Below are 18,704 nucleotides of genomic sequence, written 5' to 3'. Positions count from 1 at the left end.
ACTTTGGTGCTGGATTTTGGTGCAAGACTTTGGTGCAGGATCCCAGTGCAGGACTTTGGTGCAGGACTTTGGTGCAGGATTTTGAATGCAGGACTGTGGCACAGGATCCCAGTGCAGGGTTTTGACACAGGACTTCGGTGCAGGATTTTGGCACAGGATTTTGGTGCAGGACTTTGGCACAGGATCCCAATGCAGGATTTTGGCGCAGGATTTTGGCGCAGGACTTTGGCACAGGATCCCAGTGCAGGACTTTGGCGCAGGATTGTGGTGCAGGACTTTGGCACGGGATCCCAGTGCAGGGTTTTGGCACAGGGTTTTGGCGCAGGACTTTGGCACAGGATCCCAATGCAGGGTTTTGGTGCAGGGTTTTGGCACAGGACTTTGGTGCAGGACTTTGGCGCAGGATCCCAGTGCAGGACTTTGGCACAGGATTGTGGTGCAGGACTTTGGTGCAGGACTTTGACGTGGGGTTTTGGTGCAGGACTTTGTCGCAGGATTGTGGTGCAGGATTTGGCACAGGGTTTTGGCGCAGGACTTTGGTGCAGGACTTTGGCACAGGATTTTGGTGCCGGACTTTGGCACAGAACTTCGGTGCAGGGTTTTGGTGCAGGACTTTGGCACAGGATCCCAGTGCAGGACTTTGGCACAGGATTGTGGTGCAGGCTTTTGCTGCAGGACTTTGGCGCAGGACTTTGGTGCAGGACTTTGGTGCTGGATTTTGGTGCTGGATTTTGGTGCAGGACTTTGGCGCAGGACTTTGGCTCAGGATCCCAGTGCAGGACTGTGGCGCAGAGTTTTGGCGCAGGACTTTGGTGCAGGATCCCAGTGCAGGGTTTTGGCGCAGGACTTTGGCACAGGACTTTGACGCGGGGTTTTGGCGCAGGACTTTGGTGCAGGATTTTGGTGCAGGACTTTGACACAGGATCCCAGTGCAGGACTTTGGCACAGGATTGTGGTGCAGGACTTTGACACCGGGTTTTGGCACAGGATTTTGGTGCAGGACTTTGTTGCAGGACTTCGGTGCAGGGTTTTGGCGCAGGACTTTGGTGCAGGACTTTGGCACGGGGTTTTGGCACAGGGTTTTGGTGCAGGGTTTTGGCGCAGGACTTTGGTGCAGGACTTTGGCGCAGGATCCCAGTGCAGGACTTTGGCACAGGATTGTGGTGCAGGACTTTGACACCGGGTTTTGGCACAGGATTTTGGCGCAGGACTTTGTTGCAGGAGTTCGGTGCAGGGTTTTGGCGCAGGACTTTGGTGCAGGACTTTGGTGCAGGACTTTGACACGGGGTTTTGGCGCGGGGTTTTGGTGCAGAACTTCGCTGCAGGACTTTGGGTGCAGGGTTTTGGCGCAGGACTTTGGCGCAGGATTTTGGTGCAGGACTTTGGCACAGGATCCCAGTGCAGGGTTTTGGCACAGGACTTTGGTGCAGGGTTTTGGCACAGGACTTTGGTGCAGGACTTTGGCGCAGGACTTTGGCACTGGATCACAGTGCAGGACTTTGGTGCAGGGTTTTGGTGCAGGACTTTGGTACAGGATCCCAGTGCAGGACTTTGGCACAGGTCTTTGGGTGCAGGGTTTTGTTGCAGGACTTTGGCACAGGATTTTGGTGCAGGACTTTGATGTGGGGTTTTGGCACAGGACTTTGGCGCGGGACTTTGGTGCAGGACTTTGGCACAGGATCACAGTGCAGGACTTTGGTGCAGGACTTTGGCACGTGATCTTGAGTGCAGGAGAGCGACATGGGGCTTTGGGTGCAGGGCTTTGGGTGCAGGGCTTTGGGTGCAGGAGAGCAACCCGGGTCTTTGGGTGCAGGGCTTTGGTGCAGGACTTTGGTGCGGGGTTTTGGCGCAGGACTTTGGTGCAGGACTTTGGCAGCTGATTTTGGCACAGGATTCTGGGTGCAGGATGGCAACCCGGGGCTTTGGGTGCAGGGCTTTGGGTGCAGGGATTTGCTGCAGGACTTTGGCACAGGATTTTGGGTGCAGGAGAGTGATACGGCGCTTTGGGTGTAGGGATTTGGGTGCAGGGCTTTTGTGCAGGACTTTGGCACCTGATTTTTGCTCAGGATTTTGGGTGCAGGAGAGCAACCCGGGGTTTTGGGTGCAGGGCTTTGGGTGCAGGACTTTGGCACAGGATTTTGGGTGCAGGAGAGCGACACGGGGCTTTGGGTGCAGGGCTTTGGGTGCAGGGCTTTGGGTGCAGGGGCTTTGGGTGCAGGGCTTTGGTGCTGGACTTTGGCACAGGATTGTGGTGCAGGACTTTGACGCGGGGTTTTGGCACAGGGTTTTCGTGCAGGACTTTGGGCACAGGACTTTGGTGCAGGATTTTCGGTGCAGGCTTTTGGCACAGGATTGTGGTGCGGGGTTTTGGCGCAGGGTTTTCGTGCAGGACTTTAGTGCAGGGTTTTGGCGCAGCATCCCAGTGCAGGACTTTGGCGCAGGGTTTTGGCACAGGGTTTTGGCGCAGGACTTTGTTGCAGGTCTGTGGCACAGGATCCCAGTGCAGGACTTTGGCGCAGGACTTTGGCACAGGATTGTGGTGCAGGACTTTGACACCGGGTTTTGGCGCAGGACTTTGGCACAGGATCCCAGTGCAGGACTTTGGTGCAGGGTTTTGGCACAGGACTTTGACACGGGGTTTTGGCTCAGGACTTTGGTGCAGAACTTTGGTGCAGGATTTTGGTGCGGGCTTTTGGCACAGGATTGTGGTGCAGGACTTTGACACGGGGTTTTGGTGCAGGGTTTTGGTGCAGGACTTCAGTGCAGGACTTTGGTGCTGGATTTTGGTGCAAGACTTTGGCGCAGGATTGTGGTGCAGGACTTTGGTGCAGGATCCCAGTGCAGGGTTTTGGCACAGGGTTTTGGCGCAGGATCCCAGTGCAGGACTTTGGTGCAGGACTTTGGTGCAGGATTTTGAATGCAGGACTGTGGCACAGGATCCCAGTGCAGGGTTTTGACACAGGACTTCGGTGCAGGATTTTGGCACAGGATTTTGGTGCAGGACTTTGGCACAGGATCCCAATGCAGGGTTTTGGCGCAGGATTTTGGCGCAGGACTTTGGCACAGGATCCCAGTGCAGGACTTTGGCGCAGGATTGTGGTGCAGGACTTTGGCACGGGATCCCAGTGCAGGGTTTTGGCACAGGGTTTTGGCGCAGGACTTTGGCACAGGACTTTGGAGCAGGCTTTTGGCGCAGGACTTTGACACAGGATCCCAGTGCAGGACTTTGGTGCAGGGTTTTGGCGCAGGGTTTTGGCACAGGACTTTGACACAGGGTTTTGGCTCAGGACTTTGGTGCAGAACTTTGGTGCTGGATTTTGGTGCAGGCTTTTGGCACAGGATTGTGGTGCAGGACTTTGACACGGGGTTTTGGTGCAGGGTTTTGGTGCTGGATTTTGGTGCAAGACTTTGGCGCAGGATTGTGGTGCAGGACTTTGGTGCAGGATCCCAGTGCAGGGTTTTGGCACAGGGTTTTGGCGCAGGATCCCAGTGCAGGACTTTGGCACAGGACTTTGGTGCAGGATTTTGAATGCAGGACTGTGGCACAGGATCCCAGTGCAGGGTTTTGACACAGGACTTCGGTGCAGGATTTTGGCACAGGATTTTGGTGCAGGACTTTGGCACAGGATCCCAGTGCAGGACTTTGGCGCAGGATTGTGGTGCAGGACTTTGGCACGGGATCCCAGTGCAGGGTTTTGGCACAGGGTTTTGGCGCAGGACTTTGGCACAGGATCCCAATGCAGGGTTTTGGTGCAGGGTTTTGGCACAGGACTTTGGTGCAGGACTTTGGCGCAGGATCCCAGTGCAGGACTTTGGCACAGGATTGTGGTGCAGGACTTTGACACCGGGTTTTGGCACAGGATTTTGGTGCAGGACTTTGGCACAGGACCCCAGTGCAGGACTTTGTTGCAGGACTTTGTTGCAGGACTTTGTTGCAGGACTTTGTTGCAGGACTTTGGTGCAGGGTTTTGGCGCAGGATTTTGGTGCAGGACTTTGGCACAGGATGGCATTGCGAGATGTTGGCGCAGGATTTCGCTGCGGCAGCCGCAGGGATTCCCCCAGCCCTCTCTGACACCCGGCCCGGCTCATTACAGGCCGGGATGTGAGCGCAGCCCCGCAGCGCCATGGGGAACTCGGCGAGCCGCCCCGGCTGCCTGGGCCAGAAGAGCCGCCGCTCCGAGGAGCCGCCGGTGCCGGATGAGGGCGCCGGAAAAACGCCGACGGAGAACGGCTGGAGCGCGGCGGGGCCACGGCGCAGCCCAGCGCTTCAACGCTGCCTCTCGGAGGCGGCGGTGCAGAACGGCGGCGCCGCGTGCGTGGCGTTGCGAGCGCCGGGATGGGAAGGGGAGGCCGCCTGGACCCCCCCCCCCCCGGGCGCCGCGTGGGCCGCGGTCGTGGCAGCCGCTCAGCGCGAGGGAGGTGACGGAGGTGACGGAGGTGACGGAGACCATCGTGACGGAGATCGTGGAGGTCACCCGATATCCGGCGGGGGGGGGACGCCGTGCTGACGGATGGCAGCGACGGCCACGAGGTGATGGCCGAGCGGCGGACCCCAAAAGGGACGGCTGAGTGCCGAGCCCCGGGGCCGTGGGGATCCCGGTGTCCCCAGCCATCCCAATAGGGATCCCGGTGTCCCCAGCTGTCCCAACAGGGATCCCAGTGTCCCCAGCTGTCTCCATAGGGATCCCAGAGTCCTTAGTTGTCCCCATAGGGATCCCTGAGCCCCCAGCTGTCCCTATGGGGATCCCAGACCCCCAGTTGTCCCCATAGGGATCTTGGTGCCTGCCCCCAGCTGTCCCTATGGGGATCCCAGAGCCCCCAGCTGTCCCTATAGGGATCTTGGTGCCGCCAGTTCTCCCCATAGGGATCCCGGTGTCCCCAGTTGTCCCTGTGGGATTCCAGGGCCCCCAGTTGTCCCTATGGGGATCCCAGAGCCCTCAGTTGTCCCCATAGGGATCCCGGTGTCCCCAGCCGTCCCAATAGGGATCCCGGTGTCCCCAGTTGTCCCTGTGGGATTCCAGGGCCCCCAGTTGTCCCTATGGGGATCCCAGAGCCCTCAGTTGTCCCCATAGGGATCCCGGTGTCCCCAGCTGTTCCAATAGGGATCCCGGTGTCCCCACCATCCCCATAGGGATCCCAGAGCCCCCAGTTGTCCCAATAGGGATCCCGGTGTCCCCAGTTGTCCCTGTGGGATTCCAGGGCCCCCAGCTGTCCCTATGGGGATCCCTGAGCCCCCAGTTGTCTCTGTGGGATCTTGGTGCCCCCAGCTGTCCCTATGGGGATCCCGGTGTCCCCAGCCATCCCTGTGGGATCCTGGTGTCCCCAGTTGTCCCTGTGTGGATCTTGGTGCCTCCAACCGTCCTTATGGGGATCCCAGAGCCCCCAGTTGTCCCAATAGGGATCCCGGTGTCCCCAGCCGTCCCTATGGGGATCCCGGTGCCCCCAGCTGTCCCAATAGGGATCCTGGTGTCCCCAGCCGTCCCAATAGGGATCCCGGTGTCCCCAGTTGTCCCTATGTGGATCTTGGTGCCTCCAACTGCCCCTATGGGGATCCCAGAGCCCCCAGCTGTCCCCATAGGGATCTTGGAGCCTCCAGCTGTCCCCATAGGGATCCCAGAGTCCTCAGTTGTCCCCATAGGGATCCCTGAGCCCCTAGCTGTCCCAATAGGGATCTTGGTGCCCCCAGCTGTCCCTATGGGGATCCCGGTGTCCCCAGCCGTCCCTATGGGGACCACAGTGCCCCTGGCTGGCCCCATGGCTGTCAGGAGCTTGCTGTGCCCAGCTGTTCCCATGGGAATCCCAGAGCCCCAGTTGTCCCCATAGGGATCTTGGTGCCACCAGTTCTCCCCATAGGGATACTGGTGCCCCCAGCTGTCCCTATGGGGATCCCGGTGCCCCCAGCTGTCCCTATGGGGATCCCGGTGTCCCCAGCTGTCCCCATAGGGATCCCAGAGTCCTCAGTTGTCCCCATAGGGATCCTGGTGTCCTCAGCCGTCCCTATGGGGATCTTGGTTCCCCCAGCTGTCCCCATAGGGATCCCGGTGCCCCCAGCTGTCCCTATGGGGATCCCAGTGCCCCCAGCTGTCCCTATGGGGATCCCAGACCCCCAGTTGTCCCCATAGGGATCCTGGTGTCCCCAGCTCTCCCCATAGGGATCCCAAAGTCCTCAGTTGTCCCCATAGGGATCCCAGAGCCCCCAGCTGTCCCTATGGGGATCTTGGTGCCCCCAGCTGTCCCTATGGGGATCCCAGTGCCCCCAGTTGTCCCTATGGGGATCCCAGAGCCCCCAGCTGTCCCCATAGGGATCCCGGTGCCCCCAGCTGTCCCTATGGGGATCCCGGTGCCCCCAGTTTTCCCAGTAGGGATCCCAGAGCCCCCAGTTGTCCCTATGAGGATCCCAGTGCCCCCAGTTGTCCCCATAGGGATCCCAGAACCCCCAGTTGTCCCCATAGGGATCTTGGTGCCCCCAGTTGTCCCCATAGGGATCCCAGAACCCCCAGCTGTCCCTATGGGGATCTTGGTGCCCCCAGTTGTCCCTATGGTGATCCCAGAGCCCCCAGCTGTCCCTATGAGGATCCCAGTGCCCTCAGCTGTCCCTATGGGGATCCCAGAGCCCCCAGTTGTCCCCATAGGGATCCCAGAACCCCCAGCTGTCCCTATGGGGATCTTGGTGCCCCCAGTTGTCCCTATGGTGATCCCAGAGCCCCCAGCTGTCCCTATGAGGATCCCAGTGCCCTCAGCTGTCCCTATGGGGATCCCAGAGCCCCCAGTTGTCCCCATAGGGATCCCAGAACCCCCAGCTGTCCCTATGGGGATCTTGGTGCCCCCAGTTGTCCCTATAGGGATCCTGGTGCCCCCAGCTGTCCCTATGGGGATCTTGGTGCCCCCAGCTGTCCCCATAGGGATCCCAGAGTCATCAGTTGTCCCTATAGGGATCCCAGTGCCCCCAGCTGTCCCTATGGGGATCCCAGAGCCCCCAGTTGTCCCCATAGGGATCCCAGAGCCCCCAGTTGTCCCTATGGGGATCCCAGAGCCCCCAGCTGTCCCTATGGGGATCCCAGAGCCCCCAGCTGTCCCTATGGGGATCCCAGTCCCCTCTGCCCAGTTCCAGGAGTCTCCTCAGGTCCATCTGCAGTGCTGCAGCCCTGCGCTTGGGCCTGCAGTGGTGCTGCACGTCTGCAGGGCTGCAGTGGTGCCCGCTGTGCGCCCTGGGTTGTGTGCGTGGTGCTGGGACTTCCCTGGTCTGGGGACTCGGGGATCATGGGGACATGGGGACCAAAGGGACCAAAGGGACCAAAGGGACCAAAGGGACCAAAGGGACGTGGGAATGTGGGGACTTGGGGACCAAAGGGACCAAAGGGACCAAAGGGACGTGGGAATGTGGGGACATGGGGACTAAAGGGACCAAAGGGACCAAAGGGACGTGGGATTGTGGGGACATGGGGACCAAAGGGACCAAAGGGACCAAAGGGACGTGGGAATGTGGGGACATGGGGACCAAAGGGACCAAAGGGACCAAAGGGACGTGGGAATGTGGGGACTTGGGGACATGGGGACATCGTGGGGATGTGGGGACACTGCAGGGAGCTCAGGTGGGCCGGGACCCCCCTGGCAGTGAACCCGGGGGGGGATCCCCCTCTCCCCAGCAGTGTCTCCCTGCAGGTCGCCCCCCAGGCCGTCCCCGAGGACACCCTGCAGGCCCTGCTGGCCTGGGTGGCCGACATGGAGGAGCTGGTGGGCAACCAGAAGCCGCCGGCTGCTGATGTCAAGGTGGCGAAGGCGCAGCTGGAGGAGCAGAAGGTTGGTGCTGTGCTGTGATGCTGTGCCGTGCTGTGCCATGCTGTGCCGTGCCATGCCATGCCGTGCCATGATTCCATGCCATGCCGTGCTGTGCCCTGCTGTGCCCTTCTGTGCCGTGCCATGCCGTGCCGTGCTGTGCCATGCTGTGCTGTGCCGTGCCGTGCTGTGCCATGCCATGCTGTGCCATGCCGTGCCATGCTGTGCCATGCCGTGCCGTGCCGTGCCATGCTGTGCCATGCCGTGCCGTGCCATGCCGTGCCATGCCGTGCCGTGCTGTGCCATGCTGTGCCGTGCTGTGCTGTGCCGTGCCGTGCTGTGCCATGCCGTGCCGTGCTGTGCCATGCTGTGCTGTGCCATGCCATGCTGTGCTGTGCCATGCCATGCTGTGCCATACCATGCCATGCTGTGCCATGCCGTGCCGTGACATGCCATGCCATGCTGTGCCGTGCCATGCTGTGCCGTGCCATGCTGTGCCATGCCATGCTGTGCCATGCCGTGCCATGCTGTGCCATGCCATGCTGTGCCGTGCCATGCTGTGCCGTGCCATGCTGTGCCGTGCCATGCCGTGCCATGCCGTGCCATGCCATGCCGTGCCATGCCATGCCGTGCCATGCCATGCTGTGCCATGCCGTGCCGTGCCATGCCGTGCCGTGCCATGCTGTGCCATGCCATGCCGTGCTGTGCCATGCCGTGCCATGCCGTGCCATGCCGTGCCATGCCATGCCGTGCCGTGCCATGCCGTGCCGTGCCATGCTGTGCCATGCCGTGCTGTGCCATGCCGTGCCATGCCGTGCCATGCCGTGCCATGCCATGCCGTGCCATGCCGTGCTGTGCCATGCCGTGCCATGCCGTGCCATGCCATGCCGTGCTGTGCCATGCCGTGCTGTGCCATGCTGTGTCATGCTGTGCCATGCCATGCTGTGCCATGCCATGCCGTGCCATGCCATGCTGTGCCATGCTGTGCCATGCTGTGCCATGCCATGCTGTGCCATGCCGTGCCATGCCATGCTGTGCCATGCTGTGCCATGCCGTGCCATGCCATGCCGTGCCATGCTGTGCCGTGCCATGCCGTGCCGTGCCATGCCGTGCCATGCCATGCCGTGCCATGCCATGCTGTGCCATGCCATGCCATGCTGTGCCATGCTGTGCCATGCCATGCCGTGCCGTGCCATGCTGTGCCATGCCGTGCCATGCTGTGCCATGCCGTGCCATGCCGTGCCGTGCCGTGCCATGCCGTGCTGTGCTGTGCTGTGCCGTGCTGTGCTGTGCCATGCCATGCTGTGCCGTGCCATGCTGTGCCATGCCATGCTGTGCCGTGCCGTGCTGTGCCGTGCCGTGCTGTGCCATGCCGTGCTGTGCCATGCCGTGCTGTGCCATGCTGTGCCATGCTGTGCCGTGCCATGCCATGCCGTGCTTTGCCGTGCCATGCCATGCCGTGCCGTGCCATGCCGTGCCATGCCGTGCTGTGCCATGCCGTGCTGTGCCATGCCATGCTGTGCCATGCTGTGCCATGCTGTGCCATGCCATGCCGTGCCATGCTGTGCCGTGCCATGCTGTGCCGTGCCATGCCGTGCCATGCCATGCTGTGCCATGCCATGCTGTGCCATGCCATGCCATGCCATGCTGTGCCATGCCATGCTGTGCCATGCCATGCTGTGCCATGTCATGCCGAGCCATGCTGTGCCGTGCCATGCTGTGCCATGCCATGCTGTGCCATGCCATGCTGTGCCATGCTATGCTGTGCCATGCTGTGCCATGCCATGCTGTGCCATGCCATGCCATGCCATGCTGTGCCATGCCATGCTGTGCCATGCCATGCTGTGCCGTGCCATGCCGTGCCATTCTGTGCCATGCCGTGCCATGCCATGCTCTGCACTGTGGGGCTGCCCTTGGGGCCCGGCGCAGCGCTGACCCCGCATCTCCCTCAGCTCCTGCGACGGCTGCTGGAGGAGCGGCGGCCCCGCGTGGAGCGCGGCCTGCAGGAGGAACCCGAGCGTGAAGACGTGGCTGCGCTGCGGCAGCGCTGGGGGCGGCTGCTGGATGAGGTGCAGCACAGGTGGGCGCTGCAGGGCGGCTCTGCTGGGGTGCAGGATGTGCACAGCCCTGTCCCCTGTCCACATCTCTGTCCCCCATCTCTGTCCCCATCCCTATGCATCCACTCCATGCACTCCCTGCTCTCCATGCACTTTATATGCACTCCATGCACCCCACCTGCATTCCACATGCTCTCCATGCTCTCCCTGCACTCTATGCACTCCACATGCTCTCCATGCACCCCACATGCACTCCACATGCTCTCCCTGCTCTCCCTGCTCTCCATGCACTCCATGCTCTCCATGCACCCCACATGCCTTCCACATGCTCTCCATGCACTCCATGCACCCCACATGCCTTCCACATGCTCTCCATGCACTCCATGCTCTCCATATGCACTCCATATGCTCTCCATGCACCCCAAATGCCTTCCACATGCTCTCCATGCTCTCCATGCTCTCCCTGCACTCCCTGCACTCCCTGCACTCCATGCACTCCATGCACTCCATGCTCTCCATGCTCTCCATGCACTCCCTGCACTCCATGCACTCCACATGCTCTCCATGCACTCCATGTGCACTCCATATGCTCTCCATGCACCCCAATTGCATTCCACATGCTCTCCATGCTCTCCATGCTCTCCCTGCACTCCCTGCACTCCCTGCACTCCATGCACTCCATGCACTCCATGCTCTCCATGCTCTCCATGCACTCCCTGCACTCCATGCACTCCACATGCTCTCCATGCACTCCATGTGCACTCCATATGCTCTCCATGCACCCCAATTGCATTCCACATGCTCTCCGTGCACTCCATGCACTCCATATGCACTCCATATGCTCTCCATGCACCCCACATGCATTCCACACACTCTCCATGCACTCCATATGCACTCCATGCAATCCACATGCTCTCCATGCTCTCCGTGCACACCACCTGCATTCCACATGCTCTCCATGCACTCCATGCACTCCATGCACCCCAAGCTCTCCATGCACACCACCTGCATTCCACATGCTCTCCATGCTCTCCATGCTCTCCCTGCTCTCCATGCTCTCCATCTGCATTCCATATGCTCTCCATGCACCCCAATTGCATTCCACACGCTCTCCATGCACTCCATGCACCCCACATGCCTTCCACATGCTCTCCATGCACCCCACCTGCATTCCACACGCTCTCCATGCTCTCCATGCACCCCACATGCATTCCACATGCTCTCCATGCACTCCATATGCTCTCCATGCACCCCAATTGCATTCCACATGCACTCCATGCACTCCATGCACTCCATGCACTCCATGCACTCCCTGCTCTCCATGCACTCCATATGCATTCCACATGCTCTCCATGCACCCCACCTGCATTCCACACGCTCTCCATGCACTCCATATGCATTCCACATGCTCTCCATGCACCCCACCTGCATTCCACACGCTCTCCATGCTCTCCATGCACCCCAATTGCATTCGACATGCTCTGCATGCACTCCATGCACCCCACATGCTTTCCACATGCTCTCCATGCACCCCACCTGCATTCCACACGCTCTCCATGCACCCCTCATGCATTCCACACACTCTCCATGCTCTCCATGCACCCCAGATGCATTCCACATGCTCTCCATGCTCTCCATGCACTCCATGCTCTCCATGCTCTCCATGCTCTCCATGCACCCCTCATGCCTTCCACACACTTTCCATGCACTCCATGCACCCCTCATGCCTTCCACATGCTCTCCATGCTCTCCATGCACCCCACATGCATTCCACATGCTCTCCATGCTCTCCATGCACCCCAATTGCATTCCACATGCACTCCATGCACTCCCTGCTCTCCATGCACTCCATATGCACTCCATATGCTCTCCATGCACCCCACCTGCATTCCACACGCTCTCCATGCTCTCCATCACCCCAATTGCATTCCAAATGCTCTCCATGCACTCCATGCACCCCAAATGCCTTCCACACGCTCTCCATGCTCTCCATGCACCCCACCTGCATTCCACACGCTCTCCATGCTCTCCATGCACCCCACATGCCTTCCACATGCTCTCCATGCACCCCACATGCATTCCACATGCTCTCCCTGCTCTCCCTGCTCTCCATGCTCTCCATGCACCCCACATGCTTTCCACATGCTCTCCATGCACCCCTCATGCATTCCACACACTCTCCATGCTCTACATGCACCCCAAATGCATTCCACATGCACTCCATGCTCTCCATGCACTCCATGCTCTCCATGCACTCCATGCACTCCATGCACCCTCCACGTGCATTCCACATGCTCTCCATGCTCTCCATGCACCCCAATTGCATTCCACAGGCTCTCCATGTACTCCCTGCTCTCCATGCACTCCATATGCTCTCCATGCACCCCCACCTGCATTCCACACGCTCTCCATGCTCTCCATGCTCCCCACATGCCTTCCACATGCTCTCCATGCACCCCAAATGCCTTCCACACGCTCTCCATGCTCTCCATGCTCTCCATGCACCCCACGTGCATTCCACACACTCTCCATGCTCTCCATGCAACCCCAAATGCCTTCCACATGCACTCCCTGCTCTCCATGCACCCCCACCTGCATTCCACATGCTCTCCCTGCTCTCCATGCTCTCCATGCTCTCCCTGCTCTCCATGCACTCCATCTGCATTCCATATGCTCTCCATGCACCCCACGTGCATTCCACACGCTCTCCATGCTCTCCATGCACCCCCACATGCACTCCATATGCTCTCCATGCACCCCACATGCATTCCAAATGCACTCCATGCACTCCATATGCACTCCATATGCTCTCCATTGCACCCCACATGCTTTCCACACGCTCTCCATGCTCTCCATGCACCCCTCATGCCTTCCACATGCTCTCCATGCACTCCATGCACTCCATGCTCTCCATGCACATCCATGCACCCCAATTGCATTCCACATGCTCTCCATGCACTCCCTGCTCTCCATGCACTCCATATGCACTCCATATGCTCTCCATGCACCCCACCTGCATTCCACACGCTCTCCATGCTCTCCATGCTCCCACATGCCTTCCACATGCTCTCCATGCACCCCAAATGCCTTCCACACGCTCTCCATGCTCTCCATGCTCTCCATGCACCCCACGTGCATTCCACACACTCTCCATGCTCTCCATGCACCCAAATGCCTTCCACATGCACTCCCTGCTCTCCATGCACCCCACCTGCATTCCACATGCTCTCCCTGCTCTCCATGCTCTCCATGCTCTCCCTGCTCTCCATGCACTCCATCTGCATTCCATATGCTCTCCATGCACCCCACGTGCATTCCACACCGCTCTCCATGCTCTCCATGCACCCCACATGCACTCCATTTGCTCTCCATGCACCCACATGCATTCCAAATGCACTCCATGCACTCCATATGCACTCCATATGCTCTCCATGCACCCCACATGCTTTCCACACGCTCTCCATGCTCTCCATGCACCCCCTCATGCCTTCCACATGCTCTCCATGCACTCCATGCACTCCATGCTCTCCATGCATCCCACCTGCATTCCACATGCTCTCCATGCTCTCCATGCACCCCACCTGCATTCCACATGCTCTCCATGCTCACCATGCACCCCAATTGCATTCCACATGCTCTCCCTGCTCTCCCTGCTCTCCATGCTCTCCATGCTCTCCCTGCTCTCCCTGCTCTCCCTGCTCACCATGCACTCCATGCTCTCCATGCACTCCATCTGCATTCCATATGCTCTCCATGCACCCCACGTGCATTCCACACGCGCTCCATGCTCTCCATGCACCCCACATGCACCCCATATGCTCTCCATGCACCCCACATGCCTTCCGCATGCTCTCCATGCACTCCATGCACCCACATGCATTCCACACGCTCTCCATGCACTCCATATGCATTCCACATGCTCTCCATGCACCCCACATGTATTCCACACGCTCTCCATGCTCTGCATGCACCCCAATTGCATTCTACATGCTCTCCATGCTCTCCATGCACCCCACCTTCTTTCCACATGCTCTCCATGCACCCCTCATGCATTCCACACACTCTCCATGCTCTACATGCACCCCAAATGCATTTCCACATTGCACTCCATGCTCTCCATGCACTCCATGCTCTCCATGCACCCCCCACATGCATTCCACACGCTCTCCATGCTCTGCATGCACCCCAATTGCATTCCACATGCACTCCATGCACTCCATATGCTCTCCATGCACCCCAAATGCCTTCCACACGCTCTCCATGCACTCCCTGCACTCCATGCACTCCATATGCTCTCCCATGCACCCCAAATGCCTTCCACACGCTCTCCATGCACTCCCTGCACTCCATGCACTCCATATGCTCTCCATGCACCCCACCTGCCTTCCCACGCTCTCCCTGCTCTCCATGCACCCCACATGCATTCCAAATGCTCTCCATGCACTCCATATGCACTCCATATGCTCTCCATGCACCCCACATGCCTTCCACACGCTCTCCATGCTCTCCATGCACCCCACCTGCATTCCACATGCTCTCCCTGCTCTCCCTGCTCTCCATGCTCTCCATGCACTCCATGCACTCCATGCACCCCACATGCCTTCCACATGCTCTCCATGCACCCCACATGCATTGCACACGCACTCCATGCTCTCCATGCACCCTACCTGCACTCCATGCACCCCACATGCATTCCACATGCTCTCCCTGCTCTCCATGCTCTCCATGCTCTCCATGCACTCCATGCACTCCATGCTCTCCCTGCTCTCCATGCTCTCCATGCTCTCCATGCTCTCCATGCTCTCACCTGCTCTCCATGCACTCCATGCTCTCCATGCTCTCCATGCTCTCCCTGCACTCCATGCACTCCACATGCTCTCCATGCACTCCATATGCACTCCATATGCTCTCCATGCACCCCACATGCATTCCACATACTCTCCATGCTCTCCATGCTCTCCATGCTCTCCATGCTCTCCATGCTCTCCCTGCTCTCCATGCTCTCCATGCTCTCCATGCTCTCCATGCTCTCCATGCACTCCCTGCACTCCATGCTCTCCATGCACTCCATGCACTCCATGCTCTCCCTGCTCTCCATGCTCTCCATGCACTCCATGCTCTCCATGCTCTCCATGCACTCCATGCTCTCCATGCACTCCATGCTCTCCCTGCTCTCCATGCTCTCCATGCACTCCATGCACTCCATGCTCTCCATGCACTCCCTGCTCTCCATGCACTCCATGCACTCCATGCTCTCCATGCTCTCCCTGCTCTCCATGCTCTCCATGCTCTCCATGCTGTCCATGCTGTCCATGCTCTCCATGCACCCCACCTGCATTCCACATGCTCTCCCTGCTCTCCATGCACCCAAATTGCATTCCACACGCTCTCCATGCACTCCATGCACTCCATGCACTCCACATGCTCTCCATGCACTCCATATGCACTCCATATGCTCTCCATGCACCCCACATGCATTCCACATACTCTCCATTCACCCCACATGCATTCCACATACTCTCCATGCTCTCCATGCTCTCCATGCTCTCCATGCACCCCACATGCATTCCACATGCTCTCCATGCTCTCCATGCTCTCCATGCTCTCCATGCTCTCCATGCTCTCCATGCACACCACATGCATTCCACATGCTTTCCATGCTCTTCATACCCTCCATGCTCTCCCTGCTCTTCCATGCACCCCACGTGCATTCCACATGCACTCCATGCTCTCCATGCACTCCATGCTCTCCATGCACCCTCCACGTGGCATTCCACATGCACTCCATGCACTCCCTGCTCTCCATGCACTCCATCTGCACTCCATATGCTCTCCATGCACCCACATGCTTTCCACACGCTCTCCATGCACTCCATGCACCCCACATGCATTCCAAATGCTCTCCATGCTCTCCATGCACTCCATATGCTCTCCATGCACCCCACATGCATTCCACACACTCTCTATGCACCCCACATGCATTCCACACGCTCTCCATGCTCTCCATGCTCTCCATGCTCTCCATGCACCCCACCTGCCTTCCACATACTCTCCATGCTCTCCCTGCTCTCCATGCTCTCCATGCTCTCCATGCACCCCACATGCTCTCCATGCTCTCCATGCACCCCACATGCTCTCCATGCTCTCCATGCACCCCACATGCCTTCCACATGCTCTCCATGCTCTCCATGCACCCCACATGCACTCCACATGCTCTCCCTGCTCTCCATGCTCTCCATGCACTCCATGCTCTCCGTGCACCCCACATGCCTTCCACATGCTCTCCATGCACCCCACATGCATTGCACACACACTCCATGCTCTCCATGCACCCTACCTGCACTCCATGCACCCCACATGCATTCCACACGCTCTCCATGCTCTCCATGCACCCCACATGCCTTCCACACGCTCTCCATGCACCCCACATGCATTCCACATGCTCTCCCTGCTCTCCCTGCACTCCCTGCTCTCCCTGCTCTCCATGCTCTCCATGCTCTCCATGCTCCTCCATGCACTCCATATGCTCTCCATGCACCCCACATGCATTCCACACGCTCTCCATGCTCTCCATGCACCCCACATGCATTCCAAATGCTCTCCATGCACTCCATGCACCCCACATGCTTTCCACATGCTCTCCATGCACCCCACCTGCATTCCACACGCTCTCCATGCACCCCTCATGCATTCCACACACTCTCCATGCTCTACATGCACCCCAAATGCATTCCACATGCACTCCATGCTCTCCATGCACTCCATGCTCTCCATGCACTCCATGCTCTCCATGCTCTCCATGCTCTCCATGCACCCCTCATGCCTTCCACACACTTTCCATGCACTCCATGCACCCTCATGCCTTCCACATGCTCTCCATGCTCTCCATGCACCCCACATGCATTCCACATGCTCTCCATGCTCTGCATGCACCCAATTGCATTCCACATGCACTCCATGCACTCCATATGCTCTCCATGCACCCCAAATGCCTTCCACACGCTCTCCATGCACTCCCTGCACTCCATATGCACTCCATATGCTCTCCATGCACCCCACCTGCCTTCCCCACGCTCTCCATGCTCTCCATGCTCTCCATGCACTCCATATGCACTCCATATGCTCTCCATGCACCCCTCATGCCTTCCACACGCTTTCCATGCACTCCATGCACCCCTCATGCCTTCCACATGCTCTCCATGCTCTCCATGCACCCCACATGCCTTCCACATGCTCTCCATGCACCCCTCATGCCTTCCCCCACGCTCTCCCCCGCTCTCCCTGCCCTCCCTGCCCCCCACATTCAGCCCCATTCCCCCCCTGTGCCCAGGTTCGTGTTCCTGGAGCGCATCGTCCCGGCGGCGCAGCGTTTCCAGCAGGGCGCCGATTCCTTCCAGGAGTGGCTGGCGGCCACCGAGCGGCTGCTGGCGCAGCTCTGGGGACCAAGGGATGCGGGGACGGCCTGAGGGATGCGCATCGACGGGGGCAGGTGGGGGGGATGGGGGTGGGGGGAGGGATGGGGGCAGGGGGGGAGGGATGGGGGGATAAGGAGGGGTGGGGGTGTGGGAGGGATGGGGGGATAAGGAGGGGTGGGGGTGTGGGAGGGATGGGGGGTGTGGGGAGGAATTAGGGGTAACAGAAGGGATGGGGGGTGGGGGGAGGAATGGGGTTATAAGGAGGGTGGGGGTATGGGAAGGGATGGAGGGGTGAGAAGGATGGGGGTGTGGGGGAGGAATTTGGGGTATGGGAAGGGATGGGGGGTGGGGAGGGATGGGGGCTGTGGGGTGGAATTAGGGGTGACAGAACTGATGGGGGTGTGGGGTGGAATTAGGGGTATGGGAAGGGATGGGGGTGTGGGGAGAGATCGGGGGTGTGGGGGAGGAATTTGGGGTGACAGAAGGGATGGGGGGTGTGGGGAGGAATGGGGGTATAAGGAGGGTGGGGGTGTGGGAGAGATGGGGGGTGTGGGGAGGAATTGGGGGTATGGGAAGGGATGGGGGATATGTGAAGGGGTGGGGGTGTGGGGTGGAATTAGGGGTATGGGAAGGGATGGAGGTGTGGGGAGGAATTTGGGGTAACAGAAGGGATGGGGGGTTGGGGGAGGAATGGGGGTATAAGGAGGGGTTGGGGTGTGGGAGGGATGGGGGCTGTGGGGAGGAATTAGGGGTGACAGAATGGATGGGGGGTGGGGTGGAATTAGGGGTATGGGAAGAGTTGGGGGATATGAGAAGGGTTGGGGCTGTGGGGAGAGATGGGGGGGGTGGGATGGAATTAGGGGGTAACAGAAGGGATGGGGTGTGGGGAGGAATTTGGGGTATGAGAAGGGATGGGGGGTGGGGGGAGAGATGGGGGCTGTGGGGAGGAATGGGGGTATCAGGAGGGGTGGGGGTGTGGGGAGGAATTAGGGGTATGGGAAGGGACGGGGGGTGTGGGGGAGAGATGGGGGGTTATGGGGAGAGATGGGGGGGTATGGGGAGAATTAGGGGTAACAGAAGGGATTGGGTGTGGGGAGAGATGGGGGGTGCAGGGTGGAATTAGGGGTGACAGAAGGGATGGGGTGTGGGGAGATTGGGGGTATGGGAAGGGATGGGGATATGAGAAGGGATGGTGATGTGGGGAGAGATGGAGGGCTGTGGGGAGGAATTGGGGGTATGGAGGGATGGGGGGTGGGGGGAGGGATGAAGGGGGTAGGGGGGAGGAATGGGGGTATTAAGGAGGGGTGGGGATGTGGGAGGGATGGGGGGGGTGAAACGGGTTGGGGGGTGTGTGGGAGAGATGGGGGGTGGAGGGTGGAATTAGGGGTAACAGAAGGGATGGGGGTGTGGGGAGAGATGGGGGGATATGAGAAGGGTTGGGGATGTGGGGAGAGA

At 59.4% G+C, this 18,704-nt stretch overlaps 2 protein-coding genes across 7 annotated transcripts; one reads left to right on the top strand and one right to left on the bottom strand.

Moving 5' to 3' along the window:
- The first annotated feature begins 3,521 nt into the window (after positions 1 to 3,521).
- LOC125691097 (microtubule-actin cross-linking factor 1, isoforms 6/7-like) lies at positions 3,522 to 17,317 on the top strand. Of its 3 annotated transcripts, XM_048940045.1 has the most exons (4): positions 4,431 to 4,532; positions 7,664 to 7,801; positions 9,730 to 9,857; positions 17,165 to 17,317. In XM_048940045.1, exons 2-4 carry the CDS (start codon positions 7,724 to 7,726, stop codon positions 17,298 to 17,300), a joined length of 342 nt encoding a protein of 113 aa, XP_048796002.1. In that variant the 5' UTR covers positions 4,431 to 4,532; positions 7,664 to 7,723; the 3' UTR covers positions 17,301 to 17,317. The 3 variants fall into 3 exon arrangements, 1 of the variants encoding a protein (XP_048796002.1); XR_007375918.1 differs by having other exon boundaries at positions 3,522 to 7,801; positions 17,232 to 17,317; XR_007375917.1 differs by having other exon boundaries at positions 3,522 to 7,801.
- LOC125691096 (uncharacterized) lies at positions 11,387 to 17,000 on the bottom strand. Of its 4 annotated transcripts, none has more exons than XM_048940043.1 (4): positions 16,783 to 17,000; positions 13,215 to 14,103; positions 12,225 to 12,847; positions 11,387 to 11,717 (listed from the first exon to the last, which is right to left on the bottom strand). In XM_048940043.1, exons 2-4 carry the CDS (start codon positions 13,459 to 13,461, stop codon positions 11,556 to 11,558), a joined length of 1,032 nt encoding a protein of 343 aa, XP_048796000.1. In that variant the 5' UTR covers positions 13,462 to 14,103; positions 16,783 to 17,000; the 3' UTR covers positions 11,387 to 11,555. The 4 variants fall into 4 exon arrangements, 2 of the variants coding, with proteins under 2 accessions (XP_048796000.1, XP_048796001.1); XM_048940044.1 differs by having other exon boundaries at positions 13,215 to 14,213; positions 16,894 to 16,913; XR_007375916.1 differs by lacking the exons at positions 11,387 to 11,717; positions 13,215 to 14,103 and having other exon boundaries at positions 12,437 to 12,473; positions 14,642 to 17,000.
- Positions 17,318 to 18,704: the final 1,387 nt, after the last annotated feature.

This window comes from Lagopus muta, chromosome 3, assembly GCF_023343835.1.
Source record: "Lagopus muta isolate bLagMut1 chromosome 3, bLagMut1 primary, whole genome shotgun sequence".
Lineage (NCBI taxonomy): Eukaryota > Metazoa > Chordata > Aves > Galliformes > Phasianidae > Lagopus > Lagopus muta.
This window is presented reverse-complemented; position numbering and strand designations above follow the sequence as displayed.

Bases quoted from the DNA above. Each gene is read 5' to 3' on its own strand.
- LOC125691097 (XM_048940045.1), top strand. From the start codon at position 7,724: ATGGAGGAGCTGGTGGGCAACCAGAAGCCGCCGGCTGCTGATGTCAAG. The intron at 7,802-9,729 runs GTTGGTGCTGTG...CATCTCCCTCAG, and splicing joins CGCAGCTGGAGGAGCAGAAG to CTCCTGCGACGGCTGCTGGA. The intron at 9,858-17,164 runs GTGGGCGCTGCA...CCCTGTGCCCAG, and splicing joins CTGGATGAGGTGCAGCACAG to GTTCGTGTTCCTGGAGCGCA.
- LOC125691096 (XM_048940043.1), bottom strand. From the start codon at position 13,461: ATGCAATTGGGGTGCATGGTGAGCATGGAGAGCATGTGGAATGCAGGT. The intron at 12,848-13,214 runs GTGGGTGCATGG...TGTGGAATGCAG, and splicing joins GGAGTGCATTTGGAATGCAT to GTGGGGTGCATGGAGAGCAT. The intron at 11,718-12,224 runs GTGGGGGTGCAT...TGTGGAATGCAG, and splicing joins GGAGAGCGTGTGGAATGCAG to GTGGGGTGCATGGAGAGCAT.